Here is a 20,458-nt window from a genome sequence, read left to right as displayed (position 1 = left end):
CAAATTCTGACCCTACCATCCAAATGTTGCAGCTGAAATCAAGACTCATCAGACCAGGCAATATTTTTCCAATCTCCTATTGTCCAATTTTGGTGAGTCTGTGCAAATTGTAGCCTCATTTTCCTGTTCTTAGCTGACAGGAGTGGCACCCGGTGCAGTCTTCTGCTGCTGTAGCCCATTTGATTCAAGGTTCGATGTGTTGTGCCTTCAGAGATGGTATTCTGCATACCTTGGTTGTAGCGAGTGGTTATTTGAGTTACTGTTGCCTTTCTATCATCGTCTGCCCATTCTCCTCTGGCATCAACAAGGCATTTTCATTCACACAATTTTATATAGGGCCTTACAGTTATAAACAAACCAATTAGATGTGAAAGCATATATGTTAAGGGTCTTAAGGGGACACTAGGGACCATGTGGCAGGTAGGGTCTGGTTACTTTTAAGGAGTTCTTTTAATGGATGTCAGAAAAACAGGGTGCACAGCCCAGTGACTGCATATTGCCTCAAGAGCATTTCTTGTTCTCAGCTTTAGCTGATAGAGTAGTAAATGATTGCCATCTATTTGCTCCCTGTTGTTCACAGAGGTGGAAATATCAACTGAAGAACATAAACCTGAAACATCTACAGCCAATGTAAATTGCAACTGAGAAATCTAACATTTAACCGTAACAGTAGGTTATGCCACTGTCCGGGCCAGTGGCTCTTATATTTAAAAGACTATCTACTGAATTTTAAATACCCCTTACCAAAAAAAATTACTTCCTTGCCGGAGTGACTGGGTGTTATCAGTTCTCTCAAACTGTACCAATATCTTTCTGTCCTCATTTTCATGATGGTCCTTTCCTGGCTCTTAGCCAGAAGGAAGAATCCTTACTGCTGTGAAATTGCCTATTTGTCTCCCTAAACAGACCCACTAGGCAATGCTGTGCCTTCTGCCAGGATTCTGGTAATTGGGAGTGTCGGCAGAGAATGGGCAATGCTGCACCAACACATCTAGACAAATCTAGGTCAGTGTTTCTTAGCCTTTTTGCATTCAAGGCACCACATAAAATGGACAGTCTTGAGGCACTCCATTCTAAAATGTAAAAACTATTCTGATAGTTTTTACATAATGCCGCAACATCAATACAGGCAGGACACCTAACGTTGGAGGTGATTTATTCTTCCAAATCAAATACACTTTTGCAAACTGGTACTGACTAGTATTCCAATGTTTCTTTTCTCCCTCAGTTTCTCTCCATCACTTAGCTAATGAGAAATTAGGGATGAGCCGAACACCCCCCCCGTTCGGTTCGCACCAGAACCTTCAAACGGACCGAACGTTCGTGCGCACATTTAGAACCCTATTGAAGTCTGTGAGACTCGAACGTTCGAATTCAAAAGTGCTCATTTTAAAGCCTAATATGCAAGTTATTGTCGTAAAACGGGTTTGAGAACCCGGGTCTTGCCCCAGGGAACATGTATCAATGTAAATAAAAGTTTTAAAACAGTCGTTTTTTCTGGAGCAGTGATTTTAATGATGCTTAAAGTGGAAAAAAGAATAATGAAAAATTCCTTTAAATATCGAACTTGCTGGGTGTCTATAGTATGCCTGTGAAGTGGAACATGTTTAGAACTGTCCCTGAACAAAATTACATTACTATAAGAAAAAAGTCATTTAAAACTGCTTGCGGCTTTAATGTAATGTCTGGTCCCTGCAATATGGAAGAAAATCATTGAGAAAAATAGCATGGGTTTCCCCACCCCCCCCCCCCTCCCCCCCAGGTCATTACAAGGGCCTTTGGCCCTATATACTTTGAACAGCAGTATACAGGCGGTGCAAACAAGACAGGGACTTTAGGTTTGTTGTTAAAGCGGTAGTTCACCCCCCCGACACATTTTACCATCGAGACAGGCATTGTAGCGCGAGCTACAGTATGCCTGTCCCGATTTTTTTAACCCCGTACTCACCTTGTAGTCGTCCATCGTAGATTTCGGCTCCCGCGGGGAATGGGCGTGCCTATGGAGAGGGAGGATGATTGACGGCCGGCCCTGGCACGTCACTCTCCCCGAAGACAGCCGGAGTAGGTCTCGGCTCTTCACAGCGCCTGCGCACAGGCTATGCGCACGCGTCGTGAAGACCAAGCCTATTTCGGCTATTTCCAGAGAAGCGTGACGCGCCAGAGCCGGCCGTCAATCATCCTCAGTCTCCATAGGCACGCCCATTCCCCGGTATCTTCGATGGACGACTACAAGGTGAGTACAGGGGTAAAAAATGCGGGACAGGCATACTGTAGCTCGCGCTACAATGCCTGATTTTAAGGTAAAAGAAAACATTTTTTTTTTTCCCGTCGATAGGGTGAACCCCCGCTTTAAGTTGAATCTGTTTGTAATTTTGAACTGGTACTTTTTTAAAGTGTAGCTCCAGCCATAAAATCTATTTTTAAGCTTTTCTGAAAACATAGAGAAGGGTTATCACCCCTGTAACATTTGTTTTGCTGTCTGTGTGCATCTGTTCAGAAGATTTCAATTCACTTTCTGTCCCAATGACAAATGATTTTGTGAAAATTTGGGTTTTTTAGTGAAACAAGGATTGGTGATAAAGCATCAGTGGACAGGAGATACCTCTTACAGAAGAGAATTTCCCTTCCTAGGGGTAAATTTCCTCTCACTTCCTGTTGTCTCCTTCCGTTTGCAAGTAGGAGTCGTTTGTAAGTTGGATGTTTGAAAGTAGGGGCCTGCCGTATATACTCTGCATACATTTGGGCCCTAGGTGTTGGTGTTGCCACAACACTGTAAGCCCTCAGTTAGTCTTGGTGGGCGCTGGAACTCCCTGCTGTGTGAACTATTATATCAAGAATTGTAATTGCATGCCATTGTTGAACAGGGGCAGAAAAATTGGGCCTTAGGCACTGGTGATGGTGCCACAACAATGCAACCCCTCACAGATACTCTTGGCGGGCGCAGGAATGGGCCCTGCTGTGAAATATTAGATCAAGAGTTGTAATTGCATGCCACTGTTGAACAGGGGAAAAAAATTGGGCCTTTGTTGGTGGTGGTGGTGGTGCTGGTGCCACAACTCTGTAAGCCCTCACAGTTACTCTTGGTGGGCACAGGAATGGGCCCTGCTGTGAAATATTAGATCAATAATTGTAATTACATGGGGCAGAAAAATTGAGCCTTTGTTGGTGGTGCTGCTGGTGCCAAAACACTGCAACCCCTCACAGATACTCTAGTTGGGGCGCAGGAATGAGCCCATCCCTTCACTATAGACCAGTTTCATCAATGAGAATGTAGCCTATCCCTTCATTATAGACCAGTGACATCAATGAGAAATTCTCATTGATGTCTAGGGCTAGGGAAGGAGTGACTGATGCCATTGAGTAGAGGGAAGAGGCCGCGTTGGCAGCTGCTTTGCCAGACAAAGTACCCTGAGCCTGGGTGAGAGAGGATGAGGAGAATGAGGACGGCTTGGTCATCCACTCTACCAAGTCTTTGGCATGTTGCGGCTTAACACGGCCAGTTGACGAAAAAAAGGATGAGTGTGTCCCACGACCACGTGCTGATGAGGATGCACCGTGTCCACGACCAGCACTGTTGCCTCTAGACGCAGAGCCTGCTTGCCCTCTTTTATCGGCTTGTGACTCTCTGCCTCTCCTTGTTGTTCTTCCAGACATACTAATGGCCTGCAGAGGACACAGACAGTACACCACATGAAAGTACTTGCAGCAATTTCCCCTGCCTGTAATATGAGCAGATCCCTGCCTCTAGGAGTAAATATGGGAAATGCCAGCTTTACGTTAGGTGCACAATGTGCAGAGGACACAGACAGTACACACACCACGTAGCTTTAGGTACACACTGCAGAGGACACAGACAGTACACCACGTGAGTATACTGCAGCTAGCACAATCACCTGCCTGCCTGTCAGTAAATTAGGAAGAGCGGATCTAGCTAAACTATACAGTGTATAAATATATTTACAACACCTGGGATGCATATATATCCTCTACACACTGTAACTCTAACTGACTAGCCTGCCTGCTCTATCTACCTGCAATAAATGACACTCTCTCTCTGTCTTCTCTTAACCACCGCAACACACTACACAAGGCCGACCTGCAGGCGGCCTTTTATAGTGTGGGGCGTGTACTAAACCCCCTGAGCCATAATTGGCCAAAGCCAACCTGGCTTTGGCCAATTATGGCTCTCAGTTTTTTTACAAGCTGTGATTGGCCAAGCATGCAGGTCTTAGTGCATGCTTGGTCAGTCATCAGCCAGCAATGCACTGCGATGCCGCAGTGAATTATGGGCCATGACACGCCACTCAAATTTGGCGTGAACGGCCCGTAACGTTCGTATTTCGACGAACTGTCGAACATACGATGTTCGAATCGAACGTGAGTTTGACTCGAACACAAAGCTAATCCCTACTCAAAGTTAATGGAGAGAGGCAAGGGAGGGTCAAACAAGGATGATTTGCTGGCAACTGACATCACTCCTCATCAACTGATTATGTAATTGGTCATTAGGAGGTTGGCAGTTAGAAGGTTGTAATGGTGTACAATGAAAACCTGTGGCTTTGCGTAACTAAAAGGCAGGTTTCATCCACCCACCAGCTTGTATACAATTTTGGGGCATTTTTTAGGCATTTTGCCAAGGTACCCTTGAAGAAACCTCAAGGAACCCTGGTTGAAAAAGGTTGATCTAGATACACACCTGGCTAATACAGATACAGAACGGATGTTCTAACCTAAAAATTAACACCTCAAGTATTTTTAAACACTTATAGATAAGTCACTTGTCTACAGCAGAAGCAAAGTTCCCAGTCCTGCAATTTTTGATTTGTCAATATTTTGTGTAATCAGTTTCTGACATATGTGAAAACTGTTTTCTGGAATGTCTTCACCAGCATAATGGATATGGAATATATACAATGTACAATTCTGATAATAAAGAACTCTCCACACACCATTCCACACCTGTTTACTCTACAATGGTACATATGGCTGGTGGAAAAGCCTCAGGAAATTGATGTTGATAACAGAGTTGGTTTTCATGCAACGACTGCATTTTTTTATATAAGTACAGAGGTGACAGCAAAACCAGTGAATCCATTTTAAGCCTGTAAAAGCAGAAACATCTTCTCCTACCACCTGGTGAAATAAACCCGCCTGAAAAGGACTCGCTGGTGGAGCTGTCACCTCTTCTCTTCTAATATGGAATAACAACATATTTTCCTAAGCTGTGAACAGAATGTGTTTGTATGAGTTATAGGGAGGTCAGGCTTCCCTTAAATATGCTTGACCTGGCAATACCCCTGTTCATTGTATGCATTGTGCACAAGAAAATGGGTGATTTCGTGCCTACGCAGCCGCCTGCTAAGTAATATGATCAGAGCAAAGAGAGAGCCTGGATACAGAATGATATTTAAAGGCCTCTGCTAGAGCTGCTTTTCCCATCTTACAACATAAGCAGAACATGTTGTTCATATTCAATCATTTAGATTGACAATGAATCTCAGCACGTTTAACTACGCTGCGTCTCATAATTATACTTGAATGGCAAACTTAATTGGATGTAATAGAGTGATCGAGATTTTATAGTAAATGCCAATAAGTTATCAAATTAAATTAGATTAATTAAAAGCTTTTTTTTTTTTTTTTTTTTATAAATCTCTTTAAATCAGAAAAGTGAACCCTTTCATCTCACTCTAGCTTAGCAGACCTATGCACATCTCATTCGGATTCTTATCCCTTTTTGTTTCATATCTCAAGAAGCACAAATCCATCTCTAATTAGGTTTAAAGTCAAAACTTCAGTAAGAACACAAAGAGAAAATGAGAAAAATAAAGACTTTTAGGATTAGACAGCCTGGAATTCTTATCTGTAAAGTACTTAATTATAAGATCTGTTTTTTTGATAGCATGGTTTACTTTGTTGGTTTTATTTAGCCACATAGGGTTTTTTTTTCTTGTTTTCCGTTGCAGAAAGATGTTGATTCATCCACTTATCAGGCGGCTTGTAATATATGGCACATGGAGGTTGAAGAAAGTCCAGACTGGATAAAGAGAGAGTTTGAAAAGGTAATGTTTTATTCAGTTTGAACGTTCCCAGTAAGGCTGATGAAAGAAAGACGCACAGACAGCTACCATCTTGATCCTGTATTAGGGAACTCATAGTGGTGTAGAATTAGCTGGAGATTCCACCAATACAGGATGTTTTCACTGAAGATGGAGAACAAACTTGAAGGCTCCTTTCACATGGGCGTCATCTATTCAGTCACATTTATGTATAGAAAAAAAAACGGATTCATTTTTCATCAGTTTTTAAATCCGTTTTCACTTCAGTTCAGTGCAGTTTACATCCTCCCGCCAGCATCCTTAAAAGAGAGATATTTTTTTTCCACAGTTTCATACTTGCCTAGGTGGATGCTGCATCTGCCCCGAAGCCCCTGCACTGAGAACCAAACAATCGAACACCGCCGATGGCTTGGTTCTCACAGATCCCCGAGAGGAGAGCTGGTGACTGTCAATCAGCAGCTCTGCTCCTCCACGCTCATTGGATCGCTGAGTTGTGAAACAGTTGAGGAACAGGGAGCTGCCGTCTTAGTCTCTCAGTGGCTCGCTGAGAGGCTGAGACAGACATCAGTCCAGGCACCTGGTGGGTCCAGACTTCATTGTCGTGATGACGCGGTGCCTGGACTGATTCCAGTGACATCAGCAGAGAGCGGACTTAAGACCTCTCTGCTGAAAACAGGTCACAGGAGTGCAAAACAAATTGCACTCCTGTAACCCATAGGAGAAGTACAGCCAAATGAGCCCAGGCTAGACTTCTCCTTTAACAACCATGACTCATCTCTGCTGTCAGCAGGGGATTACCCGCTAACAGCAGATTGTAAACAAAATAACTGATATGATCAATTTTTTCTTTCAAATGGCATGCGGGTACCCCCACAATTCATACTAGGCCTCCTAGGTTTTTCAGGTTATCTATGGATTTTAGGAGGGACCCAACACCAGAATAAAAATATGCATGGGGTCGCCCCAAAATCTATACCAGGCTCTTAGGTCTTTCCTTGCAAAATTGGACCCCGCTGGGGCAAAGCACCTTTTCCCCATGTTATGGATTATAAGGGCCTCATCCCTACAATCCTGGCTCGGTCTGTGGTTTTGGGGGGGTGCAGGGGGAAATTTATTGAAATCTGAAAGCCCCCCTTTAACAAGTGTGCCTCCAGATCCAGCCCCTCCCCCGTGTGAATGAGTATTGGGGTACACAGTACCCAGGGGTGCATGGGCGTGCCCCCCCCCCTATCCTCGCCACACTCTATATGCAGTGGATGATAGACCCCTTTTGGGTCACCGGGCATATAAATTAGAGCGGCCAGGCTCTAATAGGCTTCAAAATGGGGTGCGTCTGGAGCCCACCTAGGTGTGTTGCAACAGCGAATGAAAATTTGCTGATGCAACACTGATCCTTCTCCTGGCCAATCAGGAAGCAGGTATAAAACCTGTTTCCCGATTGGCCAAAATGTCAGGCGATCCCATTGGACGCCTAGCGCTGTAGAAGGAGAGAGGAGACTGGCGGCCTGGGGGGGGGGGGGGTTGTTTGCTGCCCCCCCCCCCCAAAAAAAACTCACAAGCAGTCACTGATAGTACCCCTATTCACTTACCCAAAAAAATGACAAGTGCAATTAAAAACACAAAGACAGTTTTTGACAGGTCCTTTATTAAACAAATGAACGTCCTGATCAGTACAATCAAGATGAATGATGCTGCCAACCCGCAAGGAAAAAAAATAAAAAACTACTGACACACTTGCTCCATTGGTTGCCTCCCAACAACTGTTACTCTGCTTCCCCCTCCACTGAAATAAACTAAGGAGTGGGGTCAGACAGTAACATATTTCCATGTCCATATTTGGTCAATGACTCCATAAGAGGGCGGGGTCACCCATCACTGATTATTTTATTTTTATGTTTGACTAACTTAGACTTTAAATGGGATGTTGCTTCTGCAGGAAAGATACATTCTTTTCAAGTCTATAGGACGTTAGAAGTGAGGAGAACAGAACTAGATTTTTAACAGAGGGGCTACACAGTCACTGGAAAGAGGTAAGTACTCAACTGTGTGGGTGTGGCACAGCTGTATGTATTGAGGGGAACTATATAACAGAACTGGGGAGGGGGTTTGAAAATGGTGAACCTATACTTTACAGCCCATCTTTGGAGAAAAATAAAATGCTTCCTTGTAGTCAGCCTAGGGCAGTGATGGCGAACCTTGGCACCCCAGATGTTTTGGAACTACATTTCCCATGATGCTTATGCACTCTGCGGTGTAGTTGAGCATCATGGGAAATGTAGTTCCAAAACATCTGGGGTGCCAAGGTTCGCCATTAATGCCCTAGGGCATGGGTCTTCAAACTATGGCCCTCCAGTTGTTCAGGAACTACAATTCCCTTCATGCCTAGTCATGTCTGGAATGTCAGAGTTTTACAATGCCTCATGGGATGTGTAGTTCCACAACAGCTGTAGGGCCGTAGTTTGAGGATCCCTGCCCTAGGGGCTGCAAAGAGCAGTTTTATTTACCTCACCCTCCGCTCTCCAGCAGTCGGAGCTCTCCTCTTGCAGTGTACTTTCCCTTAGCTTCTTCACATTCAATGGAATGTCCTTTCTCTTAGTTTTACTTGGTGTTGCAGCCAGTAACACACTTCCTGTTCTGCTCTATGATTAAGCTTGTGGGAGGGTGAAACGCGCTGTAGACGCATGACTGTGGGAGAAGACTAAGCTGAAGCCGGTCTTCTCTTTGATCTATCATTAGGCGGACATTGTGTGCGGCTCTGCTTTTGCTGATGTAAACCTGTCTTAGTGTAAAAAACAAAAGAATAACCCTGTGTTAAGTGAAAGAAAATAATAAATTGGACTGCTGCACCTTTTAAAAATTCATACACATTCCATGATATTCAATGCATCGTATAGAGTGGACAAAATAAAGTGGACAAAATAAATCTTAAACATTTCAAATTCATCAATAATGCATATAAAAAATCATAATAGGTCCCAGCATGCATCAGTCCATGACGTCACAAGGGGGGTGGTGTCACAAGGTGGCCCCTCCCCTACCTATATAAGAACTGTCAAACGGGGGAGGAGCCATTCGGCGGTCAGCCGTCAGAGTGCGGAGCATTCTTTTTTTATTTTTTAGTTTCTGGCTGCGCGGCTGGCATCGTGATAGATGATAGATTTACATCGGGTGCACTTTTTTTTGTTAAAGGAATTGTCATATAGGGGGGCCAGGATCTGGGAGCCCCCTTGTTAAAGGGGGCTTCCAGTTTTTGATAAGCCCTCTGTCTGCAGACCCCCACAGCCACAGCCCAGGGTTGTCGGGAAGAGACCCTTGCCCTTATTAACATGGGGACAAGGTGCTTTGAGATTCGGGGCAGAGCCCCTCAGCCCCAAAGCACCCCCTCCGATGTTGAGGGCATGTGGCCCTGTCTGGTTCAGGAGGGGGCGTGCTCCTCCCTCCTTTCCTGACCTGCTAGGCTGCATGCTCAGATAAGGGGCCTTGTATTGACTGGGGGGGACCCAATGCCTTTTTTTTCAAATAGCCGGGTGCCGGTAATTGCAACCGCGACTCAATTTAAAGTGGAGCTCCACCCAAAAAGGCTTCCTCCCAAGCTCCTGTTTTGACAGGTACCTGCTTTCACTTTTGTTTCGTTGCCTTGGGTGATCGGAAACCGAAGTTCTCCTTCCGCCCTTCCTCATCTTCTGGGACACATGAGGGGTCCCAGAAAACTTTGGGACCAGTCAGAGCACAACACCACTTGCGCATGGGCACCTGTCTGTGAAGCCGCAAGCTGTCACAGCCGGGTACCCATAGTAAAGATGCCGGTGCTGCCAAGGGAGGACACTGGGTGAACACGGCTGGGGTGAATGCATCGCTGGCTTGTGAAACAGGTGAGTGGAATTCCGCTTTAAATGTGATTTGACTAGTTTTTTTTTTTTCTCTAGAAATCAAACTTTTGCTGCAGCATGTTTTATACATGTTACAGATGCGACACTTTTCAGGCAGACTAGGAGGACCCCCCGGGCACTATATTTAAAGGATTTTTTTTTTTTTTATTGTTGCAATTTACCTGCTTGCCGACCTGCCGCCGTCGTTTTACGGCTCCCCTGCGCGAGAGCACGTAGCTCTACGTCGGCTCTCTCGCAGGCCACTAGGGGCGCGCACGCCCCCCGCTCGCCCGCGACTCCCGTGCACATGCCCGGCGGGCGTGATCGCCGCCGGGCACCCGCGATTGCTCGTTACAGAGCGGGGACCGGGAGCTGTGTGCATAAACACACAGCTCCCGGTCCTGTCGGGGGGGAAATGCTGATCCTCTGTTCATACAATGTATGAACAGAAGATCAGTGATTTCCCCTAGTGAGGCCACCCCCCCTACAGTTAGAACACACCCAGGGATCTACTTGACCCCTTCCCGCCCCCTAGTGTTAACCCCTTCACTGCCAGTGGCATTTTTATAGTAATCCAATGCATTTTTATAGCATTGATCGCTATAAAAATGCCAATGGTCCCAAAAATGTGTCAAAAGTGTCCGAAGTGTCCACCATAATGTCGCAGTACTGAAAAAAAATTGCTGATCGCCGCCATTACTAGTAAAAAAAAATATTAATAAAAATGCCATAAAAACCAATCAATACATTTTTTTTACGAAAAATATGTAGAAGAATACGTATCGGCCTAAACTGATGAAAAAAACGTTTTTTAATATATTTTTGGGGAATATTTATTACAGCAAAAAGTAAAAAATATAATTTTTTTTCAAAATTGTCGCTCTATTTTTGTTTATAGCGCAAAAACTAAAAAACACAAAGGTGATCAAATACCACCAAAAGAAAGCTCTACTTGTGGGGAAAAAAGGACGCCAATTTTGTTCGGGAGCCACGTCGCACGACCGTGCAATTGTCAGTTAAAGCGATGCAGTGCCGAATCGCAAAAAGTGCTCTGGTCTTTGGGCAGCAATATGCAAAATTATTTCAAAATTACGTTTTAAAAAAAAAATGTTTTGCATTGATACTTGTCCACTAGGGCAGTATCCGGACCCCCATACCCTTTTATAGCCAATTACTTGCATATAAACCTTCAAAATGGCACTTTTGATTTCTAATGTCTTGGCTCCCATGGACTTCAATGGAGTTTGCTGTTCGGGGCAGAACTTTCCCCTGTTTGGAAGTTCTGCTGCGAGTGTTCTGGTGGAGTGTTCTGCCCATCTCTACATGTCGCAGAGTATGCACTCCCGGGTATCACGCCAGCGTGCACGATTAAGTGACGTGACTGGCCTGTCCAGTGTTTTTCTGCACTCTGGATGAAGTATTAAAGCAGAAAACTTTGGACAGCAGCATTGTCTTGGCTAGCAAATTTAGACTAGTATATTTTGATGAACTAGTTGCAGCAAACCGTTTTTTTTTTTTTTTTGTACTCTTGGGATAAATATTTTACATAAATGATTAAAAGCTAACAATTGTTACATTTTTTGGACAGCTTAAAAAAATGAAAAGCACTGCAGCCACCACATCTAAAAATGATGAGCTGTATTTTTTCAACTAGTTTTTGGGTTCACTACTGCTTTAACTGCATGCTGACCGCCTAACGATCATCTACGGTAGCAGAGCGCTCTGCTGCGTCGAATCATGTTTTTAGTACGTGATCCAGCACTTCTGGGTAGGGGGCATGCGACACCAGCTGTGCTGTGATTAGTCACAGCACAAGACCATCAGCAGGTGCCGACCAATGATAGATTCCTGGCATCCACTGATCGGAGAAGAGGATGACAGGACAGAGTTCTTTCAATGTAAACAATACAGAGCTCTGTCCTGTCTGTGGGTATTCACAAAGCACTTGCGTCCTAAGTTACGGCGGCGTAGCGTAAATCGGCCGACGTAATTCAAAGTAGGCAGGTGGTGGGCGTGTTGTATTTAAATTAAGCGTGACCCCATGTAGATGCATGGCCAAAAGAACGGCGCATGCGCGCGCATGCTCAGTATCACTTCGTATTTACGCCCAAAGATACGCCGGCTCAATGCCTGTGACGTGAACATAACCTACGCACAGCCCCATTCACGTACGACTTACGTAAACGACGTAAAAAGATACGCTCGTTTCCAAAATCCATACCTTGCATGGGCTGCGCCACCTAGAGACCAGCTTTATCTTTACGCCGGCGTATGTCTTACATAAACGGTGTAACTAATTGCGACGGGCGTACGTACGTACGTAAATCGGTTTCTTGCTCATTTACATATTCGACGCGGAAATCAACGGAAGCGCCACCTAGCGGCCAGCGTAAATATGCACTCCAAGATACGACGGCGTAGGAGACTTGCGCCGCTCGTATCTTGGCCAAATCTATGCATAACTGATTCTATGAATCAGGCGCATAGATACGATGGCGGCCATTCGGACTTACGACGGCGTATCTGGAGATACGCCGTCGTAAGTCTTTGAGAATCTGGGCCTATAACTTTTGCGCGAACCAATCAATATACGCTTTTTGTTTTGTTTTTACCAAAAATATGTAGCAGGTTACATATTGGCTTAAATTTATGGCTTATCGGCTTCCAGGTTTTATTGCCAAAGCCTAATTGAACAAGCTGAGGTTAGGGGCTGATTGGCTACCCTGCACAGCTGCACCAGATTCTGAGGGCACCAGCCTTAATAAATCTACCCAATTGTTTTTGTAAAGAAAAAGTCGTTATTTTTTTCGTTTTATTTAGCGAAAAATTTAAAACCTACTAGTGAGATCAAATACCACCAAAAGAAACATCCATTTGTGGGAAAAAAATATCAATTACACAATTGTAATGTAAAGTGCCAAAAAGCAAAAAATGGCCTGGTCAGGAAGAGGCGTAAATCTTTCAGATGTGAGAAAAAAATGTAGCGCTGTGAAACCATGGAGACAGCGATTTCTCTTGGGAAATATTAGTAATCACTGTACTGAGACAGTGATAAAGTACCAAAACCAGTAAATATTGATGAGAAAAGTGAAAAAATGGTGCTGTAATGAAACAAAACCAAAAAATAATAATGAAATAAGATAACACTAGAAAGTCCATCCAAAACAGGTGAGATGAATGGATGATAAAATGACCACGTGGATCCTCAGAGACAAAATATCACTTTCTAAATGAAGATGTTATTGCGCTTACCGGAAAGCGTGGATCTGCCTGTCAGCGACAGCAGATCAGTGAGGCATGAACAATCATGGGGCATACTCTGCTCGGCTTCCTCGGACTGTATCGAAGGTGGAGTAGATCTTCAGTAGAGGGCCTTAGGTATACTGTATCCCGGATAGATGTCCAGATTATCCCAAGATGTCCGCTTTCAAGAGTGGATGTGGGTGGAAACCCTAAAGGGGTATGGTGGAATGGAAATGAAGGCTCCAAGCAACATGCGGGGGGGAGAAGAAAAACGCAGCCCCAATGGTGCAGGTTAAAAAAATATAGGTTTTATTTGAATAAAACCAACAGATACATAAAAAGTGATCACAAAATTTAAAAAGGGGCAATATGAGAAAATTGTAAAAACCAGGCCCTACGCGTTTCGTCCTAGAGGGACTTCAACTGGAGCTGAAATGGTTAAGGCTGGCCATAGGTTATACAAATTTTCTTATTTAATTTCCTTTAGATTTACCTTCGACTATTTAGTAGCAAGGGCCTGCCTGATTGCATACAAATTGAAATTGTTTATGTTTGACCTCATATTATATGGTTTTGATAAAGCCAAGTGAAAATTGTACAAGAAAATTGTATAATGTATGGCCAGCCTTATGCTGTGTACACACGGTTGGAATTTCCGACAACAAATGTTCGATGTGAGCTTGTTGTCGGAAAATCTGACCGTGTGTATGCTCCATTGGACATTTGTTCTTGTCGAAAATTTTGATCGTCTGTAGCTAATTCCAACGCATTAAAATCCTACCCATGCTCGGAATCATTGAACTTCATTTTTCTCGGCTCGTCATAGTGTTGTACGTCACCGCGTTCTTGACGTTCGGAATTTCCAACAACATTTGTGTGACCATGTGTATGCAAGACAAGTTTGAGCGAACAATTCGTCTGACAAAAAAATCTACGGTTTTGATGTCGGAATGTCCGATCATGTGTACGCGGCATTAGTCTTACACTGTGTACAAATATTATTTAATTGGGTACCAGCTGTAAAGTGTGGAGCTGTGCAATGCAAAACATTAGTTGGAATACTACAGAAAAAAGGTTCATACAGTTTGGATGTAAATCTAAAATGAGTGGGTTAAACTGTCTCATTCTACCACAGTAGATAGCTGGTGGCAACATTGTCAGTCTTTTCTAGGGACATCTGTGTTGTTGAGAGTTTCTCTTTCAGAGCTTACAGCAAAGTGTTCTATGTGCTGACAAGCTTGTATTTCACATAAAGCAAGTCAGAAAAAGGGAGTTCTTTTGTAAGCAAACAAATTGTCAGTTCATTTGTATTGTGCCAAGCCACAGAAAAAAATTCCCATCTCCTTATTTTTAGGTTTACTGGACAGCTGGCAAGCTGAACTGTCCTTATTGCAGGTCACGACTCGGGGCCTTCAACTTTATCGACAGCACAAAATGCACCTGTGGCCATCTTGGCATCGTACGTCTTTGTAAAAGCAAAATTGATGTTGGTTTTCCAGTAACGGGACCAAACCTGGCATCTGGTCCTCTGTCCGCCTTCGCACATGAGAAGGCTTCCAGCAGCAAAACCAGATGTGGGATGATGGAGCCATTCAGAAGGAAGCTGGATCAAGCTTGTTTGACTGCAGACACATACAACCCCCTCTCTGGATTATTAATGGAGGCATTATGTCTTGAAGTGCCAGCATCTAGAAATCAAATAAGACGAGCATTTCTAAAAAACGCATCCCTAAAGAAACCTAATTCTGCTATAAGAGAAAGCAGGAGAGACTGTGGTGGATGTTTATTTCACCGTAAATCAAAAAGTTTGGACTCGGACATCAATGAGTTGGCAGAACTGAATGGAAACTTTATGGTGCTACAGATGAGCCAGAGACAATCAAGAGTATCTGTTTTCAGCTCTAGTAGTGAAGCTCAACCTTCTTTTGGTAATAGATCACTAGCAAGGATGACAGAGTTTTTAGGAAGCACATCAACAGTAACAAATGACCTGATTTATAATAGAATAACGCATGAAGAAAGCAACAGTACTACATTATCAACATCCATAACTAATGCCGTACCACCAAGATTAACACCTAGAGATGTTCTCCAGTCAACAGCAGACTCTACCTCAGCTCAGGTCTTACACTCTTCACCCACCAGGTTAGCCGGGACAGACCAAAGGTTAACCAGGAGAGAAATAAACAAGCTTAAAAATTTAAGGCGAAAACAAAGAAAGAGAGAGAAATGGCTGCTGGAACATAGGCAGGTAAGCCCATTCAAATTGTGTTGGTTGTTAAAAACTATCTGAGTATTTTATTGTTGTTTGTGTCCCTGTAGGAAAAATCCCATTCACTTCCTGTCCCTGTGACCTCCCTAGAAATGGGGTCACAGATAGCGCTCCAAAACCTGACAAAGGCTGTAATTCTCCCACTTGACGTGTGAAAAAAAAAACATTTGGTTTGAGCTGGGCTTAAAGGAACACTAAATAACAAACATGTTATACTTACCTCCACTGTGCAGCTCGTTTTGCACAGAGTGTCCCTGAATCCGGTCTTCTGGGGTCCCTCGGTGATTGTCTAGGCTCCTCCTCGCAAAAGCTTTCCACCTTAATGCTAGCAAGCTTGCATGGTGGAAAGCTTTTGCGAGCGCGCTCCGGTGATACAACGGCGGGCATAGCCGCCGACTGTATCACTCGGCCCCACCCCCCGGGTCGCCGCGTCATCCGCTGTGATTGACAGTAGCGCCAGCCAATGGCTGCGCTGCTATCAATCCGTTCAGCCTAGCCAATCAACGGGCAGGCTGGGAACCGAAGAGGATCACGTGGACGCGCGCGGGACTTTCGAGGGGTCAGGTAAGTAAAACGGGGGGGGCGGTACCGTCGGATGTTTTTTCACCTTAATGCATAGGATGCATTAAGGTGAAAAAACATTTACCTTTACAACCCCTTTAAAGCTCAATTCCAGGAATTTGAAAAATCTACATGCAAAAAGGGATTGTTGATCTTGGGAATCCCACTAGTAAACAGAAGTGGCTGTGCTTCCTGCTATGTAGGTGGGTAGGTGTCACCAAAACCAATTAGTAGAGGTGCACCAAATGGAAATTTTGGTGCTGAAACAGAAAATGCAGGATGCACTTGGCCGAAAACCTAAACCGAAAATTACAGTTTAAAAAAAAAAATGTATATTTTTATATATAATTGTATTATATTCAACATTTTAATTAACATCCTTTAAACGAGTTGTAAAGGCAGAATGTTTTTTCTTAATGCATTCTATGCATTAAAGGGGTTGTAAACCCTTGTGTTTTTTCACCTTAATTCTTCCTATACATTAAGGTGAAAAAACACCTGGCAGTGAACTAGAGCTGCACGATTCTCCGGCCCCCGCAATCTCACCTGCTGGATTTGGCGATTCTCAGCGTGCGGAGTGAGGCTGCCTGTGTCCCTGTGTTGGAGCGGAGGGGAATCATCGGCCGCGACGGAGCCAGCGTGAAACGCAAATGGCTCGGAGATATCGGAACTGACGGCAGCTAAGACCAGGAGATACAGAAACTGACGTCAGTTCCGGTAACTCCGAGCCATTTGCGTTTCACGCTGGCTCCGTCGCGGCCGATGGGCAGCAGGACTATTCTTCCCAGGGGACAGTGCAGCTAGTACAAGGCAAGGCAAGCCTGTACATGTCACACAGGCAAGTGTAAGGCTGTAAGCTGCTGCTAGTATATAATTTATGTATGTATTCTCTCTGGCAAATATAAATTTTATATATTCTCTGGCAAATATAAATTTTATATATTCTCTGGCAAATATAAATTTTATATATTCTCTGTCAAAAATTAACTTTATATATTCTCTCTGGCAAATATTTACTTAAATCTCTCTGGCAAATATTTACTTAAATCTCTCTGGCAAATATTAATTTATACTTTCTCTCTGGCAAATATTAATATATCCCTCTCTAAAATAATTAAAGTACCACCGTCACCATGAGTTTGCATGCAGAATGTATACGCAAGTCTCGCCCGCATATTTAAATTATGTTAAGTTTTTGAGAATCGTGAGAGAATCGTGATCTTCATTCTAAGCAAAAGAATCGCGATTCTCATTTTTCCCAGAATCGTGCAGCTCTACAGTGAACCCCGTTTTACTTACCCGATCCCTAAAATTTCCCACGGCGGAGACACGCTGTCCCTCTGCCCGGGGTTCTCGGCTCTCGATTGGATAGATTGATAGTAGCGCAGCCATTGGCTCCTGCTGCTTTCAATCAAATCCAATGACGCGGGCGCCGGGGGGCGGGCCGAGTCCTATATTCAGCGTCTATGGATGCCGAATGATGGACACAAGAGCAAGGTAACCCCCCGAGAGAGCGCTTCTCCTAGCGGGTTATACGATGTGGGGAGGAGCCGCAAGAGCCACCGAGGGACACTAGAAGTCGAGGATCAGGGCCACTCTGTGCAAAACGAACTGCTCAGTGGAGGTAAGTATGACTTGTTTGTTATAAAAAAAAAATTGTTACTTTACAATCACTTTAAGATAAAAAACCTTACTTACCTGAGCCCCATCTCTCTCCAGCAATGTCCACGAATGTCTAAGTTGTCCAGGACTCACCTCCTGATTGGTTGAGACACAGAAGCGGCGCCATTGGCTCCCGCGACTGTAAATCAAAGTCATTTAGTCAATCAGGGGAGAGAGGGGGCGGATCCAGGTTGGGGCTCCGTGTCTGATTGGACACACGGAAATGTAACTTGGCTCCAGTGCCCCCATAGGAAGCTGCTGGCTGTGGGGGCACTCGATAGGAGGGAGGGGCCAGGAACAGCAAAGAGAGACCAGAGAAGAGGAGGATCCTGACTGCTCTGTGCAAAACCAACTGCACAGAGGAGGTAAGTATAACATGTTTGTTATTTTTACTTTATTTTTTAAATGAGACTTTACAATCACATTGGCACCTTTAGCACAAGAAAATCTCAAGAAAAATACATCCCTTTTAAATTCTATGTATGTCTTCACACTGGTCTGTTGCTCTTTGGTTGTGGTGTTAAAAATGTTGCTGCATTTTTGGTCAGTTAAAAAAAAAATGCACCAAAAATGCACCTTCCCATTGAAATGCATATAAAACGCATCAATAAGACGCCTGTGTTATATTTTTTATGTGTTTTTTAGTCACATGACCTATGAAAAACACACCATAAGAACAGTAAAATCGTGTGCTTTTTCGGCACCACTATCGGCACCTTTTTCTCTGATCTGCAGAATGCAGATAACAACATTTTCGGACAAAATTTCGGTGCATCTCCACTAATTCGACAAAGAAAAAAGGAAGAAAAAAGCATGAACACCACACCAGCTACTATCCAAACTATAATTTATTCAAAACAGTTAAACGTCATAGCAAAAATCTATAAATCATAAAAAATAACCAGTGCCTCTCTTGACCCACCAGAACCCCCTGGGAACCCACCTTCACCCACTCCCCAACCCTCCAGCGATGCAATCTTTCTCCCGCAGACTGCTCTCTAAGGAGTTCCTCCTCACGCCCGCATGCTTGCCGCCACCTACTACAGTACAGAGTTATTGGCCCTGCATTGTATTTGATGACATAGAGGGACCACCTACAGACAGGAGCTTCAGGGAGAAGAGAACACCTTCAGAGTAGGGATTAGGATTAGGGTATGTTAGAATGCCTGTTCCTGTTCCCCCTAAGCATTAACAAGCATTTACTACTTGCAGTGTGGTGAAACCCTACTGAAAGGGTAATTTTTTTTCTAATTCCTGCAATTGATCTTTATGGTTTTATTTTTAATTGTATACATGGGTTATCCATCCATTTTGCATTGTGATCTGCATTTACCATTCTCGGGGGTTTGCGAGAGGCCAAATGTAGTCTTGGCATAGACTAAAATAAAATTGGATTAAGAAGAATAAATTCTACCAGGTAAATGAATATCTTAATTTACCAAATGTCAAAAATTATTTTGTTAGTCTTGCTAGATAGAAGGAATATTTCTTCTCACTAAACTCAGCCCTGGTTGTGCACGATTATCACCCATCTATTGTGTCATATTGGCCTTCCTGCAGCAGTAATAGATTTGTCCTGCTCTCCTGCCTTCTAAACCAGTGTTTCCCAACTCCAGTCCTCAAGGCACACCAACAGGTCATGTTTTCAGGCTTTCCATTATTTTGCACAGGTGATTTGATCAGTTTCACTGCCTTAGTAATTACCACAGCCGTTTCATCTGAGGGAAATCCTGAAAACATGACCTGTTGGTGTGCCTTGAGGACTGGAGTTGGGAAACACTGTTCTAAACTATTTAACCACTTCCTACCCGTAGGACATTTCCCCCTCCCACCGCCCTCTGGTGCTTCTCCAGGCTCGCCTGTGCAATTGGCGAGCCAAAGAATGAATCCGGCGGTGGTTTACCATAGAGCAGACTGTAGACCAGATGGTCCCCGGCAATCTCTATGACCATCGAGGTCAGAAGCGACGTCACTAACGGCGCTCGCAGATGTAAACACTGCCATTTTTTTGGGTGGGAAGCCTTATGCCGCGTACACACGATCGGTTTGTCTGATGAAAACGGTCTGATGGACCATTTTCATCAGACCAAACCGATCGTGTGTGGTCCCCATCGGTTATTTATACATCAGTTTAAAAAAAATGGAACTTGCTTTAAAATTATCTGATGGATACCTAACCGATAGATAAAAAACAATCATCTGTAGGCACGTCCATCGGTTAAAAATCCACACATGCTCAGAATCAAGTCGGCGCATGCTTGGAAGCATTGAACTTAATTTTTTTCAGCACGTCGTTGTGTTTTACGTCACCGCGTTCTGACACGATCGTTTTTTTAACTGATGGTGTGTAGGCACGACTGACCATCAGTCAGCTTCATCGGATAACTGATGGAAAAATCCATCAGACCGTTTTCATCGGATTGACCCATCGTGTGTACGCAGCATTAAATTGTTCTTTTATGCCCTATTCCTATTATAAGGGATGTTTACATTCCTTGTAATAGGAATAAAAGTGATCAAATTTTTTTTTTTAAAGGTAAAGTGTAACAATAAAAAAATAAAATAAACAATAAAAACATTTTTATTAACCACTTAAGGACAGAAGGTGTTTTTCAGATTCGGTGTTTACAAGACTAAAACATTTTTTTTTGCTAGAAAATGACTTAAAACCCCCAAACATTATATATATTTTTTTCTAACACCCTAGAGAATAAAATGACGGTCATCGCAATACATTTTGTAACACCGTATTTGCGCAGCGGTCTTACAAGCGCACTTTTTTTGGAAAAAAT

General features: G+C 43.7%; 1 protein-coding gene across 3 annotated transcripts in view; it reads left to right on the top strand.

The window, feature by feature from the left end:
• RNF180 (ring finger protein 180) overlaps positions 1–20,458 on the top strand; it is a 130,230-nt gene that overhangs the window by 25,317 nt on the left and 84,455 nt on the right. For all 3 annotated transcript variants that reach the window (XR_005747343.1, XM_040340341.1, XM_040340352.1), the window contains exons 3-4: positions 5,967–6,062; positions 14,526–15,422. Coding sequence is in view for 2 of the 3 variants with exons in the window: in XM_040340341.1 (XP_040196275.1) it covers positions 5,967–6,062; positions 14,526–15,422 (993 nt within the window). In the remaining variant the exon portion in view is untranslated. The remainder of the gene's footprint in view (positions 1–5,966; positions 6,063–14,525; positions 15,423–20,458) is intronic.

Source organism: Rana temporaria, chromosome 1, assembly GCF_905171775.1.
Source record: "Rana temporaria chromosome 1, aRanTem1.1, whole genome shotgun sequence".
Classification (NCBI taxonomy): Eukaryota; Metazoa; Chordata; class Amphibia; order Anura; family Ranidae; genus Rana; species Rana temporaria.
The sequence above is the reverse complement of the archived record's forward strand: the minus strand, read 5'-3'. Positions and strand labels throughout refer to the sequence as shown.